The sequence below is a fragment of the Erpetoichthys calabaricus genome, chromosome 2 (assembly GCF_900747795.2).
Source record: "Erpetoichthys calabaricus chromosome 2, fErpCal1.3, whole genome shotgun sequence".
NCBI lineage: Eukaryota > Metazoa > Chordata > Cladistia > Polypteriformes > Polypteridae > Erpetoichthys > Erpetoichthys calabaricus.
The window spans coordinates 471,336-485,334 of NC_041395.2; the positions used below are offsets into that span (position 1 = coordinate 471,336).

Here is a 13,999-nt window from a genome sequence, read left to right on the forward strand (position 1 = left end):
AGAGAACAAGTCATGTAGTAGACAGGAGGACTTTAGGGACTTTCACAACTCTACTTGATGTTATTTTAGAAGAATGAAGTGGACAGGACTGGTGAGCTTTGTTGGTCCGAATGGCCAGTTCTTGTCTGATTGTTCTCATGTTCTACAGTTCTGTCTAACACCTCACAACCTACAAAATGGAAATGACTTCAGTCAAACAGCACTTCACAAAAATAAGTTATAATCTATTCTATTCTATAAGTTATGTGTAATTTTAATGGACTTTTCCTTTATTTCCATTTTATTTATTTTCTGATTATTTTTCTTTGTTATTATACTTCCTTGTTTTACTTCTTATAAAGCACTTTGATCTCCCTTTTGTGTATAAAACTGCTGTAGAAAGAAATGTTGTGTTTCTCTCCTAATTTTATTTTCCTTCTAGTTTTCTAGATGGCTTCAATGAATTTACATTTTGGTGGATGTGTCGTTTGCTTTGTGAGTACAAAAGAGTGAAAGGAGACAACAGCCTTCCACACCTCATCTCTTTATTTGCACCCTTTCTAAACATGGTGCCTCAGCCAGACAATCGTTACTTCTCTGACTTCTTTGATTTTACTTTCCTGAGTCAAAGTCAGCAGGACAAAGTCGTCGTTCCACAGCACAGAGAGGCTTTCCAAGGTCTTCGGCGATGTGTACTCAGCAGTATTTTGGAGGCTGTAAGGTATGTTGGCTTACTGATCAGTCGAGTTTGAGCCGACTATAAAGAGTGATGGACTCCTCTGACACAATCCTAGAGATGCACTGACTGAGGAGATCCTTCCATATCTTTTTGTCTGTTTTTCCTTTTACTATTGACAACTTTTTTTTCATTTTCATTTTAATGTTCTTCTATCTTTTATTGTTTTCCCTTTCTCACCTTAATCTACATTTAATGTCTTCTGTCTCTTCTCTGATGTTTTATTATCTCCTTGTGTTCACCGTGCTGATTAGTTCAGTTCTTTTCACTCTTTAAACATCCAAGTCTCTTCCAGTTCGCCCATTTTTGTATTCTTTCCTTTTGTTGTATTTCATATCTCAACATCACGGGGGTGTTCATGGCCTCCATTAGTCCTCACTGATGATGTGCAGATGGCCAGCGTGACTTATTCTTGGTCTGGTCACATAGGTGCAGAGTGATCGTGTAGTAAGTGCACATGTAGATATCAACAATTAAAATGTTTTCTCTACTATTTCGGTGAGTTGTTTCAATTGAATTCAATTCTACGAAATTCAATTTACTTTTGTTTCGTACTCGTCACTGACCACAGACTCAGAGTGCTGTTAAGGGTTTGCAGGTAAAATACAATTACAGACTTTAAAATTACAAAATACACGTAAAATACTGATTAGGTTAAATACACAATAAAACATCGGAAATTAAAATAATTTAACACAGTCATTCATAACAGACGAACTCTGACCCAGTGACAGTATTCAACTCATTTCTGGTTTTGACCACATCTTGACTGCTGCATATTTTTAAAATCCAACATGTCCTCCTATCCTGTGAGATTTTTGGGTGTCTGTTAATTCAATTATCTTCGTTGTCCTTGGCTTCAGAAACACACTCCACGTATCAGAGGACATATTGCATGGAGTCCATGTTGCTTTATGTCGTGTATTCAGTTTGTGATTGGCCCATCTTTTCAGATTTGCCACTTAGACACTCTCCTTGAGATTTATTCTGAAATTTCAGATGTAATTCCAAACAAGGGTCCCTGCAGATCCCACCCCATCACCCACATGATTGACTGAGTTACTTCCTGAAGCCTCCTTGTCTAAGGGTCGCTGTTATCTCCTGTCCTGTTCTGAGCTGAAGACTATTAAGGCTTATATTGGTGGAAACTTGCATAATGGTTTTATTTGGCCATCTGTCAGTCCTGATGGGATTGGATTATTTTTTTATCAATGAGTTTAAAGATGAGTCACTTCACCCTTGTGTTGATTTTCAGGAACTTAAAAAAATTACAGTAAAGAATAATGAGCTCTTCCTCTGATCTCTTCCTTTCCTGACCAAAGGTGAACATGTGGAAGTCTGCGTTCAACACGTCATCAGGCCGCTGTATATATTTAGTCCTGCCATATTGTTTGGCTCATGCGCTTGCACTATTTCTATCCTTTCTTGAGGATGTCTTGTGTGATCTTTTAGGTCATTCAGTTGATTTATATCAGTGATATCTCAGTCTTTTTTAAAGATTCCATATCTGATGTAGCTCATGCAAAGGATGCTTTCGCACGTCTTTGTGAAAATAAATTATTTGCCAATTTTCAGAAATGTAAATTTCACCAGATGTCAGTACTGTTTTTGAGTTCATCACATCAGCCATTCTTGTATTGAAACAGATGCAGAGAAGGTTTTGTTTTGTTAGGTTTGCATTATAATGATTTTTTCTTTGCTGGCTGCTCCTATTACTGCACTCATGAAGAGAAGCACCAAGATATTTATTTGAACATGTGAAGCCCAGCAGGTGTTTGATAATCTAAAGACTTGATTCATGTCTGCCGCCATTTTGAGACACCCTGACCATTCCAGTGGAGGTCGATGTGTTTAGTGTCAGTATAGCAGCTGTGTTATCTCAGCACTTTCTGGATAAGGACAAAGTACATCCATGTGCTTATTTTTTGAAGACACAATCTGCTTCTGAGCAGAACTATGATGTGGATGATCATGAAATGTTTGCTATTAAATTAGCTTTAGAAGAATGGTGACATTGGCTGGAAAGTACAACTCCTGAGTTTTTTATTTTTTTTGTCCGTAGGAATATTACTTCCCTGAAATCTACAAAGTGACATAATGGGAGACCAGCGCAGTGGTCCTTGTTTTTTAGTCAGTTTCACTTTTTAGTTTCTTATCACCTTGTTGATGGTGTGAAAGCTGATGACCAAGCCTGATGTGGTGGTCTTTGAACCCAAACCTATTAGTCCACCTTCAACATTTTAGGAGCAACAGTCATAGAATTGCTAGAATATTTCCGGGAGTCCCTTCACTCATTGTGGTCCAATTCTCTGCCACCTCCTGAGACACCTGAGCCATTTGTTCCTGAACTGGCGATTTGTAGAGTTTCAGGTGGAGTCACTCATCACCCTTTGGGGTCACCCTGATATTTTTAAGACTTTGCAATTTATAAAAACAATATTTCAGGTGGCTGAATTTGGCTAAAAATATTAAATTCTCTTTGAGGGTATGTGACACTTGTTGTCATTTTAAATATTTTTTGCCCCTCCTTGCCCCCGACATATGACTTGGGAGGATATAAAGGTGGATTTCATTAACTGACCTGCCAGTCTTTAAGGGTAATACTTTGATTTTATCATTGTGGATTGTTTATAAAGAGCTTTCATTTTATTCTTCTCTTCCCTTTCTCTTTCATAAAGCAATTGGTGGATTTTTTTTTTCAAATTACCGTAAATTCCACAATGTTCCTATGTCTCTTCTTTCTAATGGGGGTCCCCATTTAATGTCTTCATTCTACAAGGTGTTTTGTAACAAGGCGGGTGTCCGCATTAAAGTCACCTTCAGTCATCACCCGGAGTTTAATGGATTATCAGAAGAGTTCATCAGGACCATGGAGAGTTTCTGTTCAGCATTCTAAGCTATTTACAGCCTAACTTGATGGAGATGATTCCTCTTTCAGAATTTTCCAGAAACATCTTATTTAACTCCTCCCTGATTTTATCACCATTGTAGAGTCAATGTGGTTTTAAACCACCAATAATTTGATGTGAAACCTCTGAGTCCTTGTCTGTCAGAATTTGTGAGGCCCTTCCATTCTCCCATACTTTGGTCCAACTAGAACTGAAAGTCACTTGTGGGAACCTCTGTTAAAAATATACTGATAAGAGAAGACGTCCTCATCCCATTATTCAGATTGGCTAGAAGGTCTGGCACATGACTTGAAATATCCATCCTGCATAAGTGGTCCCCGCTTTTATCAGTCCATATTCCATTCTTAAATGTGTTACACCAGTCACAGATACTCTGTCTTTTCTCAGTCGCTGTCAAACTCATGCCTTGTTTCCTGAGTCAGTTCACTTTTGTTACTTTCTTGTTGCTGTTAAAACTTCATCTATGGTGGAAATGTGGGGCATCAAGAATATGGAGTACAGAGAGGTTTGGATTATATGGTTAGAGGTTCCAGAGTTGACTCGCTGATACACTGGTGTGGTTATAGCCAAGAGGAGCCATCTTGTATTACGGATGCCCTGTGCTTACTGGCTGATTTCCACAGTTGCTTTCCATCAAAGGAGGAGAGTTACAGTATGTAGTATGATGGAGGGTGACAGTTCTGTACTGGGGCTCAATCATGAAAGTTCTCACTCTGAGATCATTTGGAGTCACCAGTCAGCCTATACTGTGTGTCTCTGGGAAGGTGGAGAATTAGAACAGACAAAGACATTGCATATCCAGTCATGGTGTGTTCCTGTTTTACTAAACCGTGACGTTCTCTGCCATGTATTTATAACTCTGTTTACATGGCAATACCACTATAGTGCATTGAGACAGGATGCAGACCCCCATTGTGGCTTCCATAATTCCTAAAGGGCAAAAGTTTGGAACAACCAGGACTCTTCCTAGAGCTAAGAGTCAAACTGAGCAATTAGTGGACAATGGCCCGGTTAAGAGAGCTGACCAAATAGCTGACAGTCACTCTGCTTGAGCTCCAGAGAAACTTGTGTGCAGATGGGAGAAACTGCCAGAAGGACAACATGTCCATATAACACTCTGCTGATCAGGGCTTTATGTAAGAGTGGCCAAGTAAAAGCCTCTTCTCACTCAAAGACACATGAAAGGCTGCTTAGAGTTTGACTAAAAGCACCCAAAGGACTCTCAAACTGTGAGAAGACAAATTCTCTGGTGTGATGAAACAAAGATTGACGTCTTTGTCCTCAGTTCTAAGCATCACATCAGTAGGACACCAGACCCTGCTCTTCACCTGTACACCATTACAGTTGTGAAGTACGGTGGTGGCAGCATCAGGCTGTAGGGCTGTTTCTCCACTCAGGTAATTTGTATCATAACTGAATATGACATCCGTTCTAAGGGCTTATCATCCAAACAGGAGATAATAAAGGCTACTTTGGCCTTATGAGAAGCAAGAAGATCGAAAACCAAGCAACACTGATTTAAAAGCTGACTGTATCACCTTACGATGCAAGAAAAGTTGAAGAATCTCAGGTTATTTTACAAGACTGAGGCCTACTAGATTTTTATTTTCACTGCCCCCTGCATTGATCATCCAGTTTGTTAAACTCCAGAATTAACTGATGAAGAGGATTTTCGCTCTTTTGTCTTTTTGCAGACTTTTTCTAACTGGTCTTGTAATGGAACTGACTGTAAAAACGATAATCAGTTTAAATAATTAAAGACAATATAATTAAAGAAGGAGAGTCAGAAGAAAGGACCGAGTCAAAGGACAAAGCAAAGGTCAAAAACCAAAAGTCAACAAGACAGAAACATGAAAGTCAAATCATAAACCAAAAGTCGTAGTCAAGGGGCAGAGCTTTGTTACAAAATACTAGTAATGAAAGTTCAAAGTAAGTAGTTGTACTGGTGAGTATTTTAGGGTGATCTTTGTACCAGCGCATTGATGACATCACAGGTGACGTAACCCTTCAGCTTCACAGTAAATCCCCTTGGGAACAAACATTACAACCCACCAATTAGCAGCGCGACCCTCAAACAGAAAATGGTCCAGAAGAAGATGGTAAAAAATACATCACATCTAAACTGAAGCTCTAAACAATATTCTGATTTTAGAAGTTGATTCTTTGAGTATTAAAATCCCCAACATGAAGTCAAAATTAATATTCCAGCTGGGAGATCTGGACACGTTCAAAACACTCATGAAACTCACAATGGAATCAGAATTGTAGATGGCATCACGTTATAGTGAGGACAACACATTATGATAACAGCCATGGCACAGTGGGAAAAATCACAGGGAGATGTTAAATGAAATACATGTTAATAAATTAACATTATACCATAATGAAGACATAACTACAAGGTCCATTACATCCGCATTATGAACATATTAGGGTTTGAAATTATAAAGTTGTTGATCTTTACTGTTTTATTTTTGAGCTAATGAGCACCAGATGACATAAAGGTAGCGACTTCTCTGTGCAGCAGACAGACTTTCAGCTGAGTGGGAGAGGCGGTGTACCCTAAAAACAGGGGTCTGACTGATAGCACCATCAGCTTTAGTTTTAAGGGTCTGCAGATATGATTTAGTTTAATCACTAGTGATGAACTTCTAAAATATTCTGAAGCCCCAGAGTCCATTAATTCTTGTATATTTTTTATTAAACTTTGCACCAGAGTGCTCAGTGAATTCTTCAACAGTGTTGGACTACAAACCTCCACCTCACTAATGCTAAGTTTTGGTGATATTATAAAATGTTCTGCATTGTGGTTACAAGTTAAGTCAAGTTAAGTTGCGAAGCATGCACTGGTACAGCACGTTGCCGCATCCACTACACGAAGAAACAACTCGGGATCCTGGTTGGCAACCCCCAAGGCAGACACCAGTCCAGTCCCACCCTCCGGAAATGACCCTCTATCTGCCGCAGCCAGATGTTATGTGGGCAACCCCTTGGCCTGGTCCAGTCACACGGGTCCCCAACAATGAGGACCTTAGGAGCTGGATCACCCTCGGGGAAATGCGCCACATGGCCGTAGTGCTGTAACTGATGCTCCCTCACAATGCAGGTAGTGTGCCTCATTCGGGACTCCATGTCAAGTCAAACCAACAGTACCCAAGGATTTTCCGGAGAGACACAGTACCAAAAGAGTCCAGTCTTTGTCTCAGGTCACTGGATATCGTCCGTGTCTCGCAACCATATAGCAAGACAGGAAGCACCAGAACTCTAAAGACCTTCGTCCTATTGCATAGATATCGGGAGCACCACTTACCCCTTTCAGTGACCTCATGACCCCCCATGCTCTCCCAATCCGTCTACTGACTTCATAGGAAGAGTCACCAGAGACATAAATGTCACCGCTGAGGTAAGTAAACCTCTCGACAAGGTCGACATTCTCTGAACAGACAGACACACTGCTGATGGCCATGCCTAAGAGGTCATTAAAGGCCTGGCTCTTTGGTTTTTATCAGGATCCTCACAAGCCCAGGCACTTAGAGTCCTCGCTCAGTCTCTCGAGCTCCCCGATCAGAGCCTCCATTGACTCTGCGAAGATCACAGCATCGTCAGAAAAGTCAAGATCTGTGAATCTTTCATCACCAACAGATGCCCCACAGCCGCTGGACCCCACGACCTTGCCCAACACCCAGTCCATGCAAGCATTGAACAGAGTAGGAGCAGAACACACCCCTGATGAACCCCAGAATCAACTGGGAAAAACACAGAGGTCCTGCCTTCACTCTGCACAGCACTCACAGTACCAGTGGACAGGCCGACCATGATATCCAGCAACCTCAAGGGGATCCCGCTAACCCTCAAGATGTCCCACAGGGCAGCTAGATCAACTGAGTTGAACGCTTTACAAAAATCGACAAAGGCTGCAAAGAAACTCTGCCGATATTCGCATTTGCCCTCCGTGAGAACCCTCAGTGCCAGGATGCGGTCGATGGTAGACTTCTTAGGATTAAAACCAGACTGCACCAGTCGCTGGTAGGTGAGTAAGTAATCACGAATCCTATTGAGGATGATCCTAGCAAGCACCTTACCCGGTTGCTGCAATCCAGGCGATCATCCTTCCCTTTCCAGATAGGGACGATAAGTCCCATTTTCCAATCAGTTGGAATGATGCCAGTCTCCCTAATGGAAGCAAAGATTGCTTGCAATGCCAGGAAGACAGCTTTACTACCAGCCTGGAGAAGTTGACCCCGGATACCACAGATCCCTGCAGCGTTTCCCCCCATTCAGCTGGTTCACCACCTGTGCAATCTCAGTGAGACTGGGTGGTTCACAGCTAATTAGAGGATCAGCCTCAAGAACCGTGTACCCAGAGATATCCAACATCCTAGCTGGAGGATCAGCTTTAAACAACTGCTCCAAGTAGTTAGCCCAGTAGGTCACAACTGCAGTTTCATCTGTAAGGACCGTTCCATCAGCCGCCCTGACTGCGACTCTCCAAGGAAAAAATTCAGATGTGCGTAATGCTTCGATTTCTCTGTAAGCAGGACGTGGGTAACTAGACCACAGATGGTGTGTCAGTTGCTCACAGATTCCTCTAACAAATGCCTCTTTATCTGCCCTCAGAGCCCTTGTAGCCATCCTTCTCAGTTCCTGGTACAGACCAGAGTAGTCATTGAGCCGTGCGCTGCGATTCATCTCGATGATATCCAGGGTGCCGTGTGAGATGAAACACCTCCTTCTGGGAACACCAATAACACCAACACAACCCTCAGCAACCTTCAGGGTCTTGTCACGGAAGGTCTCCCTCATCACACAAACTGCATGCAAAATCATTAGAAACAGCCTGGTCTTGGAGTTATTGTGATTACAGCCAGCAGCAATATCTCCAAAGTCTACACAAACAAAAGTCATTGTACCAATAATGTCATGATGTGCCACTTCAAGTGACCACCGTCTAATGATGGATCATCGCATCATGAAATTGGTGTAACAAAATGGCAGCTTATTTTAGGAAACAAAATGGCATTTGTGTTCAATTCAAAACAAAACAACAGTAAAATGAATTACATTTCATACAAGATGATATGCAGGTAGACATTTATTAGAATGAAAGCTTTGATAAGAATAATTCATTCTCAATAAAGTGAGCACCTGGCTGTGTTCTTTCCATCTCATTAGCAGAGCTTGCAGGTCCTCTAAACACACAGAGTGATATTAATTTATTATCACAAAGTCAAGGTTGCTTTCCAATGGAAATCAAAAGCTGCACTTGTAACTACACACAATACTCTGTGGCCTGCTTTCCCATTCAGCTTTCCCAGCATACCCTGCACTCCCTCCTGTTGGGCTTGTGAAGTCCTTCAGGCCTTAGGCCGCCTTGTACTGGAGATCTGTCGGCTGTAAAGGTTCAAGTATCTGCCATACACATCTGAATCAACACAATCTGCTGTAGCAATTCTTACATGAACAATTAATCTGCTGTTCAAAAGGGTCTGACTACAGTTACCCACCACACCAACCTTTATGTAGGGTGGGCTTTCTAGAGTTCTAAGGCCCTCACATGTTCTGAGCCCCTACAATAAACACCTCACTTTTCAGTTGTCCTTCTCTTACATTTAATTTTTCACTTTCACCCTCCATAAGATCTGCAGGATGAATGACAACACATCTGGTCGCAGTTACATGTGTCTGAATTCTAAAACCATTTGCTGGACTGGTGCCATAGCCCCACATAATAGATGTGTTTTCACACCATTTAACACCTCTCAGTGATAGCTCTCTTTATCTCGGGTCAGTCATTGTGAGACAGGTTCAGGTTTATGGTCTGAAAGGCAGAGGAGAAGAGGATTTAGAAATGGACCAAAGGAAAGAGAAAACTGCAGTCAAACATTCCAGTGGGTGAACACCAGAAGAGACGAGAAACACCAGAAGACTGGGAACAGCATCTCAGCGGATTTTCATCTTCAAATTCTCTCCATGTCTGTTAAAAGTTGGAGAAGTGTCATCCTGTGTTCTTCTGGTGCTTTGTCAGTGAAGTCCCTAAATGTCACATGTCCTCTTTATTTCTCCTTTATTTACTTTTTCAAATGCAAAAAATCAGAATAACATTAATGTTTGCAGAAGATTATTTTTAAACATGTCACAGTTTGCAGGTTTCAATTATTGTAGTGTTCATTTTACTTGGTGTTGTTCATCTGGCCATTTGTAAAATTAGATATTTAAACCTCACTGGTGTTGTGCTTTTATAAAAGAAAACTTCAACGGCTCAGTGTGACCAGTGCTGATGTTTTTACAGAGATGTTATTTAGTAGGAACTTACAGAATGTCTGCAATGTCTTTATATCTTTACAGAGTGGGACAGATAAGGTACACTTGGTGTTATAAATGTATGGCGGACTGTGGGGACCTAAACGACTTCAATGAATCTATGAGACTCACAAACTATGAAGTCCATGTGAACCCAAAATGGACAGAAGAGACACTGAAGACAATGAGCTGCTTCATAAAAAGCTCCTCAAGTAAAGCTGACATCAGAGTGGATGACATTGATCATTACTTTGACATAAATGAAGGATTTGTTCACTTCTTGTCAGACTGTCTGGATTGGATATCTTCTATATGGTAAATAACCTGACAGAAATGTATTGTAGAGTTAATGTTCTTGTCTCTCTTCTTCCTTTTAATTTGTGGTGTCATTTTGTGCATCTGCTTCATCTCACTGGTGGACAGCCTGACTGTTATGAACTCAAGAGTTTAAAAGCACAAAGTAACAAAATATCCAATAAATATTCAAATTAAGGTCAAAAACCCATCCAGTTACACAAGAGAAAAGCTGAATCTTTATAAATAAAAAGTTATATTATCCACAAAAACAAAACAAGATCTGGAGAGCATAAGTCAAAATGGCAGTATACACAATCCCAAAAGGTAAATGCAGTCCTCAAATAAAATCCAAAAGGTGAGGTCAAAAAACAGAGCACATGTTCAAAAATCCAGAAAATTAAAAACACAAAGAATGAACTCAAGAGAACACACCACACCACACCACACCACAGCAAACCACACCACAGCACATTAAAAGGCTTGTGGACAGTTTCTTGACGCTGAGAGGCAGGAGGCCCCACCACTTAGGGACCTAGTAAACGATACTTAAACATAAGATAACTTCATTATTAACATAATTAACACAAAGTGTAAGAGATTAGACAGACCACGTTAGAGAGTTGTGGCACCACCCGGTAACTCTGTATAAACCAAACAGCAATAGTAAAAGATTGGCTTTTCCGACTGGACTTCCACAGTGAACTGACTTCAGAATGGCCAAGCGTCCAGTTGTATGTTTTTCTGGTATGAAGAGGTGGGTCCAGGTGGACAGTGGGTTTCTGTTTCTTTATTTTTATTTGAATATTATTAAAAAGTGTTTCACTGTATTGGAGCCCCAATCATTTGCACCCATGTCTGAACAATCCTTCACACTCTGTACATTTGGATTGATTGGCATCAGTGAGTGTGTTTAGTTGAGTCTTAAGATATTTTTCAACACTGAATACTCGACATTAATCAGTAATACTTTTCACTTAATAAAATTTTGTCCTTCAAGATTTAAATAACATCCATCCCTCCTTTCCATTCCCAGCCTTGAGGCTCAGGGTGAACATTTGCCTCTATGCCAGCAGATCACACCGTTTTAAAATAACATTAGCAAACATCTTTAACAAATAACTGAACTACTTATGTTCTTACATGATTATCTATCTGACATCCCTAAAACTGATAATCCTGTATTATCTGTGTATCTTAATCAATTAGCTTAATGATGGGTTCTACAATTATGGAAAAATCACCAGGACCAGATAACGTTTACCACAGAGTTCTTAAGGAGGCTAGCGAGTTCAGATATAAACCCTTGACGCAAATTTGTAGGAAGTCACTGCACACTGGAGAGATTGTGAAGGACTGGAGAATGGTGAATATCATCTCATTATTTAAAAATTTGGGCAGAGTGGTGGCTCTGAGGCTAAGGATCTGCGCTGGTATCCAGAAGGTTGCTGGTTCGAATCCCCATCACTGGCAAAGGAGATCCTACTCTGCTGGGCCCTTCAGCAAGACCCTTAACCTGTATTTGCTCCAGGGGCGCTGTACAATGGCTGACCCTGCACTCTGACCCCAAGGGGTATGCGAAAAATAACAAATTCCTAATACAAGAAATTGTATAAAGTGAAATAGAGAACAAAAAAAAAAAAAGGGCGACCGGGCAGATCCAAGGAGCTATAAGCCAGTAAGCTTACACTTCCATGAAAGGAAAATTAATGGAAGGAATTATTAAAAATAAGATTGAGGAACACCTGGCAAGGACAGGAGTTTAACTGATCAGTCAGCGTGGGCTCAGAAGAGGGAGGTCGTGTTTTACTAACAGGCTGGAATTGTATGAGGAGGCAGCAAAAGAATACGAGCAAAATGGAGCTCATGGTGTTATTTATCTGGACTTTCAGAAACCATTTGATGAGGTGCCACATGAGAGGTGGGCATCAAACTAAAACAAGTGTCAGGTCAGGGTGTGGGGTGTAGATGGGGGCAGAATTGGCTCAGACACAGGAAGCAGAGGGTGATGGTGAGAGGAACATCATCAGAACTGGCCGGTGTTAAGAGTGGTGACCAGCAGGGGGCAGTGCAGAGGCCGCTGATATGTTTAATATATAAACGATTTAGATAGGAATATAAGTAACAAGCTGGATACGTTTGTAGATGATACCAAGTCAGGTGGATTGTCAGGTAATCAGGAATCTGTTGAATCATCACAGAGGGACTTGGACAGCAGACAGGCTTGGGCAGATTTAATGTCAGTAAATGTAAAGTATTACACATAGAAAGGAAAAATGTCAGGTTTGAATACAAAGTGCAAGGAGGTCTGGAAATTGAGAGCACATCTTGTAGTTACGTTTATACCAATTTACCAAAGTTCTGCAGATTTAAGTTTGCTTGATAGTACAGTTCTGGCATTAGTGTGATGCATTTTCAAATAATTGCACAGACCAATTATCTTTGTTTTAAAAGTTTCAGTAAAATTTGAAAGCAAAATAATTCACACAAAAATAGAGAAATGATATTTAAGAAAAGAAAGTTTCTACTTTAAAGAAAGCTCTGTTTTAGGATCACTTGTCTTGTTTCCTTTCTCTCTGAGTTTGGTCATAACTTCATACTTTTAAATGTCAGTCAGTTATTGTCCAACTCGCTATATCCTAACACAGGGTCACGGGGGTCTGCTGGAGCCAATCCCAGACAACACAGGGCACAATTCAGGAACAAACCCCTGGGCAGGGCGCCAGCCCACTGAGGGCACACACACACACACACACACATACACACACCAAGCACACACTAGGGACAATTTAGGATCACCAAAGCACCTAACCTGCATGTCTTTGGACTGTGAGAGGACACTGGAGCACCCAGAGATCTCCAAGCTACAAAAAGGACATGGCAGCACTAGAGAAGGTCCAGAGAAGAGCGACCCTGCTGAATCAGAGCTACAGGGGATGAGTTAGGAGGAAACATTAAAAGAGCTGAGCTTTTACAGTTTAAACAAAAGAAGATTAAGAGGAGACCTGACTGAAGTAAAATTACCTGATCGCATAAAATTATGAAGAGAATTAGTTCAGTGGATCGAGACGGTGACTTTAAAATAAGTTCATGAAGATCACGGGGACACAGTTGGAAACTTGTGAAGGGGAAATTTCAAACAAACATTAGGAAGTTTTTCTTTACACAGAGAACCACAAACACACAGAATAAGTGACCAGGTCATGTAGTAGACAGGAGGACTTTAGGGACTTTCACAACTCGACTTGATGTTATTTTAGAAGAATGAAGTGGACAGGACTGGTGAGCTTTGTTCGTCTGAATAGCCAGTTCTCGTCTGATTGTTCTCATGTTCTACAGTTCTGTCTAACACCTCACAACCTACAAAATGGAAATGACTTCAGTCAAAGAGCACTTCACAAAAATAAGCTATAATCTATTCTATTCTATAAGTTATGTGTAATTTTAATGGACTTTTCCTTTATTTCCATTTTATTTATTTTCTGATTATTTTTCTTTGTTATTATAATTCCTTGTTTTACTTCTTATAAAGCACTTTGATCTCCCTTTTGTGTATAAAACTGCTGTAGAAAGAAATGTTGTGTTTCTCTCCTAATTTTATTTTTCTTCTAGTTTTCTAGATGGCTTCAATGAATTTACATTTTGGTGGATGTGTCGTTTGCTTTGTGAGTACAAAAGAGTGAAAGGAGACAACAGCCTTCCACACCTCATCTCTTTATTTGCACCCTTTCCAAACATGGTGCCTCAGCCAGACAATCGTTACTTCTCTGACTTCTTTGAT

General features: G+C 40.7%; 2 protein-coding genes across 2 annotated transcripts in view; one reads left to right on the forward strand and one right to left on the reverse strand.

Moving 5' to 3' along the window:
• LOC114643014 (uncharacterized) overlaps nucleotides 1–13,999 on the reverse strand; it is a gene marked incomplete at its 3' end in the record, with an annotated part of 1,911,439 nt that overhangs the window by 460,890 nt on the left and 1,436,550 nt on the right. The window lies entirely within an intron of this gene.
• The window catches only part of LOC114643007 (uncharacterized), an 83,140-nt gene that overhangs the window by 38,828 nt on the left and 30,313 nt on the right, over nucleotides 1–13,999 (forward strand). Inside the window, exon 3 of the mRNA XM_051923235.1 lies at nucleotides 422–700. Coding sequence (XP_051779195.1) covers nucleotides 422–700 — 279 coding nt within the window. The remainder of the gene's footprint in view (nucleotides 1–421; nucleotides 701–13,999) is intronic.